The sequence below is a fragment of the Melanostigma gelatinosum genome (assembly GCF_949748355.1).
Source record: "Melanostigma gelatinosum genome assembly, chromosome: 6".
NCBI lineage: Eukaryota > Metazoa > Chordata > Actinopteri > Perciformes > Zoarcidae > Melanostigma > Melanostigma gelatinosum.
In genome coordinates this window covers 22433383-22449916 of record NC_136639.1, presented here as the reverse complement: position 1 = coordinate 22449916, position 16534 = coordinate 22433383, and the positions used below count along the sequence as shown (strand labels likewise).

Sequence of the window (16534 nt, the reverse complement as noted above, 5' to 3'; positions counted from 1 at the left end):
TAGCAGCAGGTCGGAAGTGGGGATGTTTTTACTTGTTCTAAACGTGGCGGATTTCTGAGAAATGTTTGTAGTTTACTATGTACTGAGCCTGTGTGTGAGCGTACATATGCGTGTGTGTGAGCATCCTCTCACAGCATGACGGGCAGACAGTCAGCTGTAGGTCTTTGTCTTTGTCTTTGTCTCCGGCTGTCCGGTAAAACTAATCCTATCTGGAATCTGGGATTGTTAGAGACGCACGAGAGGAGCAGGATGAAAATAGTTGAGACTGTTGGAGAAGGATGAGAGAGGAAAAAAAGGAAGTGGAGCAATTCGGAGTGATTCTTATTTTACAGGACATATTACAAAACTCCAGCAAAGAGACGAACTGAACCATCCACAGATTTTATACTCGCAGGGTGAAAATAATTCAACTTCAGCGACAGTGGATTTCAATAAAGGACACTGTCTTTGTCACCAGTGGCAATAAAGATACTAGTTGTAATGGCGGCAAACATCGAAGCAAATCGTCAAGCTTAATATAATAATGTTCTATAATATAAAAACACACTAGTTATTGTGTTCTGGGAATTGTCCGATTTTTGTGATTATGCAAGGACAATATCGTAAGTATTAAGCTGCGTTGAGTTGCAACTATATAACAACGGTTGTCATATGAAGACTGCTGCAGCCTGTGTGAAAGAATATTATAATTAACATTCAATCACTCTTCATCTTACCCTAAACTAAACGCAACAGGTTTTTATGCAGGTTTCATACAGATCAATATGTATGACAAGTGGCATCTAGCCATGTACGTACAATAACAAAGCTCGGACTGGTAAGTGCATATGGATAATATGGTAAAATACTGCAAAAATAATCATATAAGCCACAACATACTGCATCATTACTTCCCACAAACATCCCCGAGAGCTCCACTCAGCAGCTCACCCCTGAGGAGCAAAAGGCAACGCGCCCGTTTGAGTGGGAGGCCTTCAGAAATGCTGCTCTGCACATCTACACATCGGCTGTATGATCCTGTGCCGGGGGCGGGGGGGAGTATGTTCCACTCAGTGTGTGTGTGTGTGTGTGTGTGTGTGTGTGTGTGTTGGGCCTGTTGCATGCCACATTCCTCCAATGCAGAGCGGCGGAAAGGCCAGCGGCCCCACTTCACCAGAGGTGCAAAAAGGGGGGTTGGGGGGGGGTTGATGGCTGAGGAGAGAAGAAGACCGAATGATGGGCTGAAGAACATGGTGGATCTCCTCTCTGGAACACTGACCGACCCTCTGTGCTCACTGGCCAGGTGATTGAAATCAGCAGTCGTTGAGTCAAAGAGAGGACTTGTAGAAACACTGAGGAAAACTAAAACATGAGGTTCAAAGTTCACTCTTGACCTCAGAAACTGCATTTGGGAAAACAATCTCCAGACTCCACTGTATTTGTGCTGCTGCCATACGTTTGAACGTGTCACAGATCGACACTTCAGTGGTCTCATCGCGAAAAGTGAATACATCGTGCCAAATTGTACGATGTATTTTGCGACTTATGGCCACAGTGGTCACTTTTTAGCAAATGTGACATCGCCCCTGTTTAAGGATTTCTCACCCGTGTTGGTTTATATGCTTAGAACACCCCCAACTGAAGGGACCCTGTTCTCTACCGCAGCGTCATGAACTTTGAACCTCGTTTTAGCCAACACAAAAGCCTCAAAAGTGCTCGACTTTAACATCCACAACATTGCGATTCCATCAGCTGATGAAGATCATATAATATGATCTTACTGGACTCTTTTGAAGAGTTAATCCAGGAGTTTGGCCTCCCTCGATCCAGTCGATGGCAGTTAGCACTATGCTGGGCTCTCAGAGAGAAGCGCCTGCTCTCTGATACCATGAACATATTTGGACTGGGTCATGGGTTGGGGAAAACAATCAAATCATGTTGAATCGAGGTTCTGATTATCTAAGACTTTAAATTGTATTAATGCCACAGGCCCCATGTTTATTTTGTGTATAACTTGGACTCAGTTGTTCCTGAAGTCACAGAGTTGACAAATACTGAAAAACCTTTTTTGTAAAGTGTTATTGCAATCAGTTGCTTTAACTCTTTCAAATATCAATATCCCGTAATCTTGTACCCACTTTACTCTGCTTTCCTGCCATGATCTGCAAACACCGGAGTAGATATCATTATTTGTTTCTATTATATTTGTTTTTTAGAACTGTGCAGTGCTGAGTGTCATGTTAAAAATTGAAAAATGGCAATAAAAGCTCCAAAACAGCTCGCAGTGGGATTCTCTTGTCTAACTAGAATGTTTAAATTACAACCAGAGCAGAAACAAAGACAAAAAAAGGTTAAAAATAGAAGAGATAAAGAGGATGAGCAGACACGTTTCTCAGCAATCATGTCTCTAAAAATAACCCTCCTCTCCGCCCTCGTTAATGATATAAATGGGTCTTCCTTTCAGTTGGGGGCATTAATTCTCCTGGATAACATCACGCTGCTGCGACTGTAAACAGCATCATTATGGATGTAAATAGTTCTCAAACTGTTGACTCAGAGGAAGCGACCAGACGCAGGCATTCATACACAATTAAGTGATGATGATGATGAGGCACACTAACTCGACCGCCCCTTGCCTCGGCTCGACGCGGATCGTTTCAGTCCCGCCACTGTCGCTCAGTCCAGGACTTTTCCGTAAAACAACCCCGCCCCAACACCCTCCGCTCTGTAAGGTCACCATCGCATCCTGATCCAAGAGTGATAAGGATCTTAATGACCCCACAGAGAGCGAGCTTAGGCTCCAGCACTCCAGTCGCTCTCTGGACCGACGGCTAAATCACCACTGGGAGGCCCCCGGCCCTACTTTCTCCAGCGCGCACGCGCACCAGGGCCCACGGCCCTCACCTTTGCCCCACATGAGAAGATTGAGCTCAGGAGAAGAAGTTAAGTTCATTGAAGCTAAAAGAGTTTCACACACACACAATTAATTTTCGTGGAAATACACAGGCCGTGTCAGCAAAACAAGAGATTGGGTCCAGATGAAAAGACTGTAATCACTTTGGATCGCTCTCTGCCACCGCACGCTGCGAGTGCCAACAGAGGACACTCACTGCCAGATCTTTGTTTTCACGACACGAGAGAAAGTTCAACCTCACTCATGACGAATAGATTAGGTCCTTTTTGCACACAAACCAACAATGGTGCTTCTTAACGTGGCTCAGTGGGACCATCAAAAAATAATATACATATATATACATTGCCACCCTCTTCAGGATGATTATCTTTTTTCTTCTTTATGACAGTTCCTAACAGTCACACACCAGGCCATGTTTTACTGACTGGCAGGAGAAACTGTCACCTGATAGCTCCTTCTTTCAAAATTTAAGTTTTGCTCTTTTAGCGCTGTCATTTTTAGGCGACGAAATAGAAGACAGGAAATGACAAAAAGGACAAGATTTGGAGTATTTGACATTGTAACTTCTGTCCAAAATCTCACACTGCAAGCCTCTCAGTGAAGTAAAACAGGTCATCCATGTGGAACGTGGGATCACTCATTCAGAGACTGGCCAGCAACAAAACAACTATAAAAGGCGTGTAGAGATAATTAGAGCACCTGCTAACAATATGAATCTAAAAAGATTTTCCACATTTCACGTCTCAAAAACTCCAAGAAACAACATTCAAGTAACAAACTAAGATTTATTAAACATGTTTAAAATGTAAAAATGTGACGAGCGACTCACATACAGACGGGAATAAAAAGACAAACGTGACAAGAATTTAAAAGCAAAAATAAGACTTCCACACATTTACAAAGACTGTACAATATACACACACGTTGAAATCATGGAGAAAGCTCTCTTACGGGCGGCACCGTACATGCCCGACACAAACTCTGTTCAAGACCCAAACCTAGACTCAGGCTCATGTTCCCTCTCACGACAGGAGGGTGATGAGTGCGTCCAGGAACTTGCTCCGGTCCTCCGTCTTCAGTTCAATTACTGCAGAGAAACAAAACACGGGTAAGAATGAACGAATGCTGAAGGAAACAAGCGTTCACATCTAACAGCAGCCAAAAGGTAGTTTGGGATAAACGACTCCGACAGGAAGGAGTCGAAATACTCAACAAATCTTATCCTGCATGTGTGAAGTTACATTAACGTTACAACCTCAACTGATGCACATCACAAAAATCCCCTTTGTGATATGAGCGCTGAGAAACTCTGCTTGAAATGAAGACGAGGCTGCCCCCTAGTGTCTGATGAAGAGACAGACAACTCCCCACTCGTAAGGACTTTAATGAGGACCAGGACACAACACATGAGAAAAGTAGATGTCAGTCTTACTTGAGGTGTCGAAGTTGTCGTGAAGAGTTCTGGAGCTGGTGCTCTCTGCGGCTTTCTCAAACGCTCGACCGAAGAAACTGTTAGAGTACAGGGAAACAAGGTGGAGGGTTGAGGGAATGAGGCATTTCAGCCACACGCAACACAAAGTGAGTCGATTACATGATTCTGTGAAGAATAAATCACCAAAAGTTGCGAGAGAAAAGTATTAATTTTATCTCCAAAGCATCACATTACATAGCGGGAACAGAATAGCAAAAACTATACCAGATATGTAATATTTTACTGTTCAGTAATCTCAGATTCCGGAGTTATATTTTACACAAAAAATGAATGATGATGACAGATATTATTTATTAAGAACATTCCTTGCTCTGCTCATATCCCACATATTTAAAAAAGAAAATGTGAGGTCTTACTTCTTCTTGTCAGATGTCTCAGACTCTGGCGGGATTCCCACAACAATGACGGAGCCCTTCTCCACGTCCTTGGGAGCCGCCATGATGAGAGGAAGCAGTTTGCAGCGCTTATTCCTCGTCTAGGCCACACACAAAAAACAAAAAACACAACGAGTGAGGCTAACAGCAGAGCGTTTTTTCCAGAGCGAATAAAAGCTTCTTCCTTCACAGTGCAATGCAGCAGACGACAGTAAGCTACTCACGGAATGGACAAAAGCCTTCAGGAGGTACTTGCAGAGCAGAGTCAAGGCCATGGGCTTAGAGAAGAGCTTCACGTCCGGTGTTCCCTACACGTGAAAGAGCAGCAGGAGGAAAAGTGTTGAGCCGAGCAGCACGGATCTGCCGTTACAGACGCATCATTCGGACACTCGTACCTCCATGAGGTAGCAGTAGAGGAAGGGTCCCTGCGACACGATGAGGTTGGTGCAGATGCAGCTGGCGACTGTCTGCTGGATGGCCATCAGCTTCTTCTTAGCCAGGTCAATGCCCGAGTGTAGACGGTCGAGGTTGCCCCTAAGAGACACACCAACAGTTCTTTTCCCTTCTTATATAAAATCGGGTTATGAAGATTTAGACACTTTTACAGCTTTAAACCACTCGTTCTGGTCGTCTTTATCAAAACGCGGCCACAAACCTGGAAAGAGAGTCCAGAGCCTTGATGAAGTTGTCGCTGGCGCTCTCATCTTTCTCAGTGCTCTCCAGCAAGGCAGCAGTCGCATGCACCATGTCACTGGCCAGGAAGCGGTTCTTGAAGCCAAAGTGAACGCCAAATGTCTGGATGCGGATGTCCTTCATGCTGATGGAGGGGGATAAAAAATAAAATAAAAAAAAGACGAATAATTTCAGGCTGCCGGTCAATAAATGCTTCAGAGAGTCTTCAGGTAATCTCTGGATTCATACCCATATTTATTGGAAGACTCCTCAATGACATCCCTCAGGTTCCCTTTGATCGACATGTCCATGGAGTTGAACTTCTGCCTCACTTGCTTCAGAGGCAGCCTGTTGAAAAGCAAATGTCAGCCATTAAAACAAGCGAGGCAGCTCTACTTCACAAACAAAAGTACTGACGTCCAAGCAGTGGCCCTTCACCCCATCTCAGCTAGGAACTCCTGGAGCTTCTTTTGGCCATTTAACGTCCACAGCTTGAAGTTGCACGACGTGTAGCAGGAATTACAGATACTCTCATACAGGGACCAGTGCTGGTAGAGGGCGAGACGGAGGCTGAAGAAGAGCGTTAAGGAAAACTATGACAATGACACTTGACCGTAAAAAGGGTAAACAATATAAAAGATCCACACCGACAACATGTCGGGTTAATTAAGGATACTCGTATTCAAAGGAGATCCTCATACAGTCGATGGAGAGCGAGTTCTCCTCGTCCTCGTTCCGGTGGTTGTGTCGGGAAACGTGACGCTGCATGGTGGCGATGTCAGTTACATACTTCATACTAGAAAAGGAACCAGGCGGACAAGAATAATTCACATTAAGCAAATGCATCGTGTGATTAAATTCTAAGGAAAATCGATTGATGTTTTGAAATATTGAAGATATTCTTACTGTGTGATTTTATCATGAACCCACTGGTCCGTCAGGCCAATGACGGCCCACCTGCAAAGACAAAAAAAAAACAAGATAGTCCACCTCTAAGTCTGGCCAGTGCGCTTTCACAATTTCTATTACATTTAAAATAAAATGACATAGCTTACCAGAGCATGTCCTTGGTGTCTTTGGTCAAAACCCACGCCAACTCAAAAAACATCAGCGCAGCCTGACATAAGACACATGAAACCCACGATTAAAACATCAGTATTCAGGGTATAATAACAGGATATGTAAACCATAAGTCAACATACAGCTGAGCATAATGAACTCTCTGTGTACGGAGATATTTAAAAAGATTTCCAGAATTCTAAAAGGATGAAAAAGTACATTTTAAAAAGTGTCTGTCTACTCACAGAGGTCCCGTGATATTCATACTGCTCATAGTCAAACAAGATTTCCCGCCTGAGAAATGAGTGAAACATTAGTGTCAATTCACAAATTGTAACGACTATAAGACAAACACCACTCAATCTCTTTAAAAACACTTCACCTCCGTGCCTCCCACTCCCTCTTCGCTCGCTGCCTGTCGATTCTCCTCTCAACTGCCCCCTGCAACGACAAACGCAGTCACACAACCATCAGAGCCACGTCAACACCCTTCTGATTTATGTCGGCGACGTATTCAAAATACGCACTTCATCAAATCTCCGCCGTTTCCCAGACGGCTCAGAGCCTTCGGCACTCTCATTTCCAGAGTCTCCTCCTTCCTCGTCATCTTCATCTCGAAAGATGTCGTCGTACGGAGGAACGCCGAGATCATCGTCCTGTTTGATTAGCAGCTTGATCTGCGGATGAGATGACGAGAGTTTTCCACAAGAGTAAAGCATGAAGCATGGGAGCACGATTTCCTTCCTTTGTTGTATCGCTTCCAAGAGATAACATGGAGGACGTGCTTTGCCACTGCAGAAGCTAATAAAGACAAACAGCTGTTTGAGCTGAATTGATCATTATGCATCACCTGGGAGTCATTGTAGACATTGACCACATCTACAGGCCGGTGAGTGTCACAGATGAAGAAGACTGAGTCATCATCCGGCTGCAGCATCTCCAGAAGGTCAACGTTCGCCCCGCAGTTGATGAGAACAAAATAGCGGAACTACAACACACCAAACACCAAGATTATACACTTAACAGTTTAAAGTGACAGTGTGGGAAAGCCTTGGTTCTTCCTTGCTCATCCTTCTGTTATTTAAGCACACATACGCTCACCTGCTCTTTGTGTTCGAGGAAGGCCGTGCTGAGGTCCTGCCAGCCTGTAACTGGCACCAGTGTGTACTGGACCTGGTCACAGTGGAATAGCCCCTGATGAAGAGACAACATTCAGCAACATTCAGTCTTTAATTTACGAATTCATATCAGCACAGAGTATAAACTTTTTTTCTAAACCAACATTTAATGTGTGCGGCCATTGCTTTGGTCTCAGAAACATCCATAGTTTAAATTTAACCAATCAAAGGTGCAGCAATTGTAAACAACATAACGCTAGATTATATGAGGAAGTGCTGCTAAAGTGTCACAAATAACTAATTTAATCTAAATGTATGAAGGGATACAATCTACAGAATAGCAAACACTACTGACGTTACTTGTTGATAAAGTAAAACGAAATGCTCAACCGGTGGTCACTCATACAGCAGGATACATGATATATTTAATTCAGGGGATAACAGTAATGTTGTTATCAGTCTGAACAGAGGTAGCAGGAGCTAATGTTTGCTAACGGTTAGCACGTTAGCTTACCTGTAGTATCTTACAGGCGCAGAGAGCGTCGATGTCTGACGCCACCAGGAGTGCGACTCTCTGAAAGCAAACGTTTAGTGAAAGGTAAACGATATAATATAAATACGTTGCGTCTCAAACTGACTAAAAGGTCCGCTGAGTAACGTTAACGCAAACAATACTTCATGTTTCAAGTTTCAGTCAGTTGCCCTTCACAACTCACCTGGTTGGCAACAACTTCATAAAATTCCTTCCTTATGTCCGTGATAAACATTTTCAAAAGCTTAAAAAAGTTTTTAAGATGAGGACAGACCGGGTAAAATACCGCTAAACCGGCATGAACAGCGGGATGTTTTCGGGTTGCTGTCAGACACGGAGCTTTCTTTGCTGTTCCTTGTTGGAAATGTGGCGCCAAATCTGCACGTCACATCCAGGTCAGATTCCAACCAATCACTGAGAGGAAAGTAACATACGTCATATGTTCAAGCCCGCGCCCACCGAATGAAGTCAACAAAGAGGAGAAACCGAGAAACCTGTCAAAGAAACCAGACTGCAGTTTGTACGGATTCCCGCGACAGTATTCCCGGATCTTGTACTTTACTCAAGTATTTCAAATGTGGTGCTACTTTATATACTGCTCAAACATTGTACTTTTTACTCCACTACATGTATCCGACAGCTTTAGTTTGACTTTGTATAATACATTATTAACACAAAAACATAGATCAACTTATAATTATGCCATAGTATTATGGGGTAAGCTACACATCAGTATATAAAGTAACTACAATTGTCTCCACCTTTACCAGCTGCATCAATAAAGTGAAGAACATATGAATGCATAATCAATTATAATCAAGTAATTTAATTGATTCTGAAATGGGCCATCCTACATGAGTACTTTTAGTACTCAAATACTATTTTGCTGCAAATACTTTTGTACTTTAACTTAAGTAAAATTCAATGCACTTTTACATTGTAGTATTGCTATTTCTACTTTTTTAAACTATTGGAAGACTTCTTCCAGGACTAGCAAATCCTGATTGGGAGGGCTGAAGGAACTCAACAGTCAGAGGACTCCATCTTCCCCGAGTGCAACCCCACTCCCCTAAGAAATAATCCCACATTACATGTTAAAACTATTGCTGCTGCTGCTTACAAACATGACATTAAAAAGTTGCCACAGTAAATTTCGTAGTGTCTAAACAGGTGCCTGTAATCATCACACATTTCTGAAAAAATACGCAAAAGACAGTGTGTATTGCAAGATTATTTAGAAACATCGTTTAGTGTCACCAAAAGAGTCATTAAAAGCATCACAACATGTACAATCAGGATACGGTTTCAGCACGAGCGGCTGCTATATGGTGCTACAAGCCAAGACAAATCATGACGAGCGTGTTGTAAATGAAGCAAACGGGGGAGTTTTAGCAGCATCCCTCGTCACGAACAGAAGCGCTGAAGGAGTCCAGACATAATTAACAACCCGATGCAGTATTCATGAACTGAAAATCACATCAAATCAATAGAAACAGATGGAAATGTGGGGAATTGGAAGAAGGTAATGAAGAAAATATGTTGCTATTGAGCTGTAAAACATGCAGGATTTTTCAAATGGAATTTGTCTGAAAGAGCCCTCTAGAAAGCCAAGTGCCCACGAATATGATTCATTTTTTCATTAAATAACATGACCACATTTAATATAAACAAAGACATATTCAAAATTCAAGTAAACTCCCACATGCCCCAAGACTAAATACACTTAGACCTGTACACCATGTCATAAATATCAGTAAAATCGAGCAACTCAATTCAGATATTAGTTGTCTCAGTTTGTAAAAATGTTTGATTTTTTTACACTCTTTAAATCTTCACATTTGACTCCATCGACGCCAACATTTATGGAAAGTACAGGTTTTTTTCTGAGGTAAAGAAAGGCAGCATGCCACATTTAAACATCATGTCGTATCTTCCCAGCTGAAAAGAAAAAGAAAAAAAAAAAGATGTAAAGATTAAAAACAAAAGTTGTGTCCGCAACGCGACAGAGAGCTTACACCGTAACATGCAGTCCACACTTCATTCCTTCACAAAGTCATGTAGTAAACAAAGGCACACGGTCATCTGTTTGGTCTGAAACCACTGTGATCAGCTGATCTCAGCCCGACTCACAGCTACGAGCACAAGTGCTCAGACCTGGCAAAAACAGTCATGTCTGCGGGACATGTTGATGTTTTCTTTTCCAATTGAACACCCACCGAACAAACACAACAGAAAGAAAAATCTGGAAGAAAAAAAAATTAAACAGAAAGACCATAAAAAGAAAGTTAACATAAAATCTGAACTGAATCACAGTTAAGCGTTCACTGCTTTAAATGAAAGTTGATGAAAACTACCAGGAAACTTTACCAGCCAATAAAATGAACAGGATATAAAACCTGACCAGCAGGAGCACTGAGAGGCTAGCACCATCACCTGGAGAGGTTCCAGTCTGACCTCACTCAGGTTCATCAGAAAGATCCCCCCCCCCCCCCCCTTCCAGTCATATTGGCTGATGGTATGATGGTAGCAGACGTGCTGTCCAGTCAGAGCAAAGGTGGGATCATTGTTCTCGTTTGTCACAACGAAAGTGCAGCAAAGCAACGCAGAAACCGTGAGGGGAGATGAATGGAGCTGCTACATCGGCGCGATATACTGAGGGCTGAGCATGTGAACCCTGTCCAGATATTAATCAAACAATCTGTGCATGGAAACATTCAGAATATAATATAGGACGACAGATTGAAAGCCCTGCAGATGGAGACAGTAGAGCGATGTGCAGATATGAAGATATGAAGCTCACCGCATGGTTTTGATAAACCTGCTCAACACATCGAGGTGCTGTCAGAGCGGCGCCGGCCTTATGTTGATACGTACCGTGTATGTAGATTTCACCAAACATTCTGGTGATATGAAGTATTTTTGTCAAAAAACAAACCAACAATGAATTGATCTTTCGAATAAAGTCTGACATGTCTTATTCATTGGTGCCGTAGACCTCCATTGTTAATGTAAATTACTCCGTAGCTGAAAATAGTCCCCAACAAATGCCCTATTTACTCCTGGTTGCATTATGTTTACTCAAAACTACAGTGCCCAGCTGGTTTAGTAAAGTACGGAGGCTTTTTTTTTTTTTTAAGATATGAAAGTACAAGTCATGATTTAAAATTACACAAAGTTTCACATTCAGGTCTCGTGATCCCACCTGAACCAGCTCCATCTGCTGAAGAAGACTTGGAGAAGCTCTCAGTCATTAACAAGTGGATCTTTTTAAGCTTAGACTAAAATCACAATTATTTTCGTTATCCAATATCTCAATTATGTCTTAAATTCATTGATTACTTAATTATTTAGTCCGTTAAAATTTTTCAAAGCTCCAAATTGTTAGTTTTGTCTTACCAACAGTCCAACCCTTGATTATTAAATCCCCAACAATAAAAAAGCAGCACAAATTATTACATTTGAGAAGCTGTAACCCCCGAGTGCTTGGCGTCATTGGTCGATAAATAAAAAGAATAGAAGAACATAAAAGATGGATCAATTAGCAAAAGCATTATCGATTAATCGCCAAATCGTTTTTCGGCAACAGGTTGAGCTCTGATTCTCTTCTCCATATATTGTTTCCCCCGAAAGGTCTGGAACCAACATCAGCGCACCGACGTCAAACACTGAAGACTTTCCTTCAACCTGCTTGTTGAAAAAAGCTGCAAACTTTACAAAACAATCACCAGATAAGTGTCCTTTACGCGAGAAAGCCGCTGTTTGATGGGCAGTTGACTATTAGTGCAGAGCGTGTGTGTGTGCGTGTGCGTGTGTGTGTGTGTGTGTGTGTAGGGCTGGGCCTTATGAAACATAATAAAACGTCATGGTATTCACCAGGCCCTCCAATGCTAACAACTTTTATATGGAATATGACGTCCGTTGTTTATGGAATTGTTAAACTGGGGGTGTTTTTTTACAGCAACTCTCAAGTGTTTCATACATCCCCACGATACACTTAGAATGACGGATGACAAACGATAGATATTGGTGAACTGGCCGGCCGCGGAGTGATAGGATGTAACGATAAGGATTACCAGGTAACCCGGTGTGAATGATACCAGTAACGGTTGCGGCTGCTCTAAAGGGGCAGGATGTAGTTGGAGTTGGCCAGCTTGCGCTCCTGAGCGGCGGGAACAGTCTCTCTGTGACGCAGCGGTCTGTGGCAGTCGGCGTCCCGAAGAGGAGGGTAGTGCTGACGGTAACACAACCAGGCGAAGAGGAGGCCCAGCAGAGAACCCACCAACACGTCTGCACGGAGGAGAGAGAGGACACACGTGTGTGAGGAGTTTCCTCCCACAGCTTCACACAAATAGTTCTATATATATATATATATATTTCTTTTTTTTTTAGCTAACGTTTTGGGAGAATATCAACCCTCAGAGAGATGTTTGAGGTTATCAGATTCAGTTTACTTAACACAAGCTATATTTAGTTGTTGTCATACGCACAACAATTATAGAGAAGCATTTGTCGTTGGAAACGTAAATCATTGATCTCAATACTCATTAAATATGTATAAAGTCAAATTAAAAGAACTGAATCTAAGACATAACATAGTGCGAGTTACAATATCGGGATAAAACAACAGACGGACATAGTGTGAGATATACATTGGACTCAGGGGGACAAGTTCAAATCTGAGCCTGCCACAGACTTTCCCTGAGCTCACAAACCCTGAGATACACAACATGTAATGAGCATGAACACGCATTCAAAATATTACATATTCACGTGTAAACTAAATGCTGATACAAGAGGAGGCTGGGGAGGTTAGGTCTGTGAGCAGCAGCGAGGACGCAGAGCTCAGTGACTGAAGGGGCACCGAGTGTTTTATACGGGAGAGAGGTCGTGTGAATACATGGCAGGAGGGTACTAGTGCAATAAATCTAAGAACAATGTGGACATTTGACTTTTATTCCTTCCTGGTTGAGTTAATATTTTACAGATAGAAGGGTAAACACTGGTTTCCTGTTCAAAGTGTCCTTACAATATGGACAGAACTGAATGCATCAAGGTAGATTTGAAGGAAGTCTTTTACTCTGAAATTCCTTTAAAAAGTATCAAAGTTCAAGAGTTTTACCATCTGGAATGAATTTATATTAAAAAGATTTAAATGAAACAAATCAGAAGATTTAACTGCATAAAATATCCAGCATTTTAGTCGATGGATATGTATCGTTACAAAATAATTGCTGCATTAAAGTAAAGGAAAGAATGATAATAATATTAATATTAATAATAATAACTCAATGTAAATCTTATGTTCAATGCCACAAAGGTCAAATGAAGAGGTTTGTAACCATAATGAGGCGTTGCATTTGAACTGAGAGCGGTTACCAGAGTCCAGAGACAAGCCCATCAGAGTTTGTTAGCAGAATTATGAACACGACCATCTTCATGTGGCAAAAAAAATGTACACGCAAAAGAAGGTCACCAGCGTGGATGAGGTAAATACTGCTATACAGGCTGGTGGAAGTCGATTAAAGGAAATAACAACTCTCATTAAAATGATCCCAGCAATCGCCCCCAGTAAATTGTGTTCCCATTCTTCTCACATGCTCTTTCACTGGTTTCCCTTTGAATCATCTTCCTCTACTGGTCACCAATTGTTTTTTGTTGTTTTTATATGATTGACATTCTCTGTGACTCTGACCTTGCCAGTGGTGTTTGTAGTCGCAGGTCCTGGAGAGGGCGATCACTGTAGCGATGAGTAGAGGCGTGAGGAAGGCACACAGCCGCCACGCTCTGCCTTGGCCCGCTGTGCTGAAGCAGCGCAGCTTTCCCGCGACATACAGCGCCGTGAAACCCAAACCTGCAAAGGCAACTGGGGCCGAGGAGAAAGGAACAAAAGGGACGATCAGAGCCGGGGGACGTTATTTTATACAGAATCAGGGAGAACACAAAGAGAAAACAAGTAAAAAGAGGAGGATTACAGATGGAGTTTGGGATTCTCTCATGCTCATGTAACAAGATAAGAGCCTGGAGGCTAAAATACACTTATATACATGAACCACTGTCCTTCCCACTTTGTGCTTTCCTCGTTGCCTGCCGATGAAAGTGTAACAGCTACAGTCTGAGGCATTATCGAGCATAAAAAGGCCCTTACAGGAAGAGTGCCCGCTGGGAAAGCTCTTCCTGCCCTCCACGACAACATCTGGGTCACCGCTGCAGCGCAACTCCAGGTTCATCTGACCGTCTGGGAAACAGCGATAGAAGAAGTCGGGCCGTGGCCTGATTGGGGGGTAGGGGACAAACACAAAGAGGCCAGATTTAGACAATTTATCCAGTATGACACTGGGTTTCCGTATCACTGACCACGTTTGTCTTTGTTTACCTGCCAACAACGAGTTTGATGACGTTGGTGAAGACTCCGTTCAGCACCAGAGTCAAAGTCACAGCTGGGTGACAAAGGGAGACGGAACGGAATCATCGAAATGACAAAATACAAACCAATGTTGACATTTCTTTTTGATGACGTCTGTATGCAGCTGTCTCACCCAGCGAGGCCTCCCTCAGATCTCCTCGCGCCGTCGTCTTCAGGAAGGTGAAGATCAGGATGACAATAAGCGGGGTGAAAACCGCCACACTCTGAACAAAACAAGAGGAGAGGGTGATCACTTAATGTCGGTCTGTAAGCAGGTGTACATATTAATGACAAAAGGTTTTACTTGGTTGCTTCTTCTTGCCCGTGTTTGTCCCATGATCAATGTTAAACACAGTAGGAAGGAAGTGAGTTCACATACACCCGTTGTTGTCAGGGATGAAATACTAGTGGAACAAACTGAACCGAGGGATTCATTTGAACTCAGGCGTATTACTCACAAACATAAGAGTGGTGGGCACGTGGTCTCTCTCCACACGATGGAACTTATACAACCACATCTCCTCTGGCTGGATCTCCCGGTAGAAAGGAGAAAGCTGCTCCGTCACACTGCAACAACATAAAAAGAGGACTGTGTTTTATTTTCTCGCGTCATTAAATACAATGCCCGCCTTCTTAAATAACAGAACCATAACGCAGGGGTGCAAATGATCGGATGTATTACTTACAGGAACACGAGCAACAGCGCCAGCCGGATGGAAACTTCCGACAGGAAGCCGCGAAGCAGCCTCCTCTTCATTTTGTTTCTTGGAGTGGACTTCAGTCAACAGCAAACATCGTCACTCCACTTCCATTTAACTTAACTGGGACTAGTAAAAAACAATGAAGATATGAGGTTAAGTTTATGCCGTTAATTAGCTTGTTACAGTAAATCAAATTACTACATACATCAGTTAAACAGAACAAATAACTGTGCTCTATAATCCTGAAGGAAAGGAAAAGAAACGTGGCTTTAAAAAGGTCGCCCATACAGGTTTTTTCTGTATTTGTGCCGATCTTTTTTTTCGGATGGTGTAAGAAAGCAGAGAGTAAAGTCACCCGACATCTTCCTGACACTCATGTTATTTTTGTTAGGATGTGCTATTTATATAAACCAGGAACAAGTTATTATTCCCCCTTTAACCATAGTCTGTAAAGAAAAAGTGATGCTTCTGAATTTGACCATTCAGACAAGTGTCAGTGTAAAACAAGGGGATAATATCCTTGTGGTCTTATGAAACACATCAGTGCCTCCCTAGATTTCAAACCCCACAGACTTTCTCCATGACCTCCAAACATCCACATCAGCAGTCGTTACTGACCCTTGTCCCTTATTGTCTCAACAAATGAAGGAAAATAAACAACCCAAAACGGAACAAATGAGGAAATATTCTCCTTTCTATAAAGTGTCTCCACTACTTCTACTCTGAGTGTATCTGGTGAAGATATGTTGAGTATCTTGAAGCTTTGCCTCTGTGTAGCACCTGCTGTCTGTCTAAAAGCTGCTATAAAAAGGCCAACATGCTGCACCAGCGACCTCCTCCTCTAGGTGATGGACAGATTTAAAAGCTGTTGTTGAATTGAGTAAAAACATTAAGTCTGATTTTTATGACAAAAATATTAAATGCACGGCTTCGGGCAACACACAGGACAAGGCTAACAAGCTAACATTAGGTCCCTGTGTTGTAGAAACGAGATGTTAGCAGACTAAGCTAAGCTAGCAACATCTGTCAAACAAGACATCTGGCCCATTTTCGCGTTGATAAACAGGAGATTCCAGCTCCGTTACTAACCTTTAACGGCTGGTTATTTTACCTCTTCATGCTCATGTTAACGTGAAGCGGGCCTCCACACCCTCTGTTTCTGCCGACGGTCAGAGTCTCACATTTGAGGACTTGAGGGGAAACAGGGATGACACGAAGGAGATGAGCCCCGCGTGAAGCTAACGGCTGCGTCTGAGCTACTTCTGGTTTGGTATTTTCAAAGTAAAAGTA

General features: G+C 42.7%; 2 protein-coding genes across 2 annotated transcripts; both read right to left on the bottom strand.

The window, feature by feature from the left end:
• Positions 1–3715: 3715 nt before the first annotated feature.
• On the bottom strand, positions 3716–8481 carry cdc45 (CDC45 cell division cycle 45 homolog). Its single transcript, XM_079269747.1, has 18 exons — positions 8325–8481; positions 8123–8182; positions 7592–7684; positions 7341–7478; positions 7018–7167; positions 6873–6931; positions 6736–6784; positions 6487–6548; positions 6338–6388; positions 6108–6227; positions 5870–6001; positions 5681–5779; positions 5415–5576; positions 5155–5293; positions 4984–5067; positions 4742–4860; positions 4326–4402; positions 3716–3980 (listed from the first exon to the last, which is right to left on the bottom strand). The coding sequence occupies exons 1-18, from the start codon at positions 8373–8375 to the stop codon at positions 3916–3918; spliced, it is 1710 nt and encodes a 569-aa protein (XP_079125873.1). The 5' UTR covers positions 8376–8481; the 3' UTR covers positions 3716–3915.
• An 877-nt stretch (positions 8482–9358) lies between these two features.
• plpp5 (phospholipid phosphatase 5) lies at positions 9359–16465 on the bottom strand. Its single transcript, XM_079269647.1, has 8 exons — positions 16334–16465; positions 15230–15370; positions 15002–15110; positions 14677–14767; positions 14514–14577; positions 14286–14410; positions 13833–14003; positions 9359–12427 (listed from the first exon to the last, which is right to left on the bottom strand). Exons 2-8 carry the CDS (start codon positions 15298–15300, stop codon positions 12258–12260), a joined length of 801 nt encoding a protein of 266 aa, XP_079125773.1. The 5' UTR covers positions 15301–15370; positions 16334–16465; the 3' UTR covers positions 9359–12257.
• Positions 16466–16534: the final 69 nt, after the last annotated feature.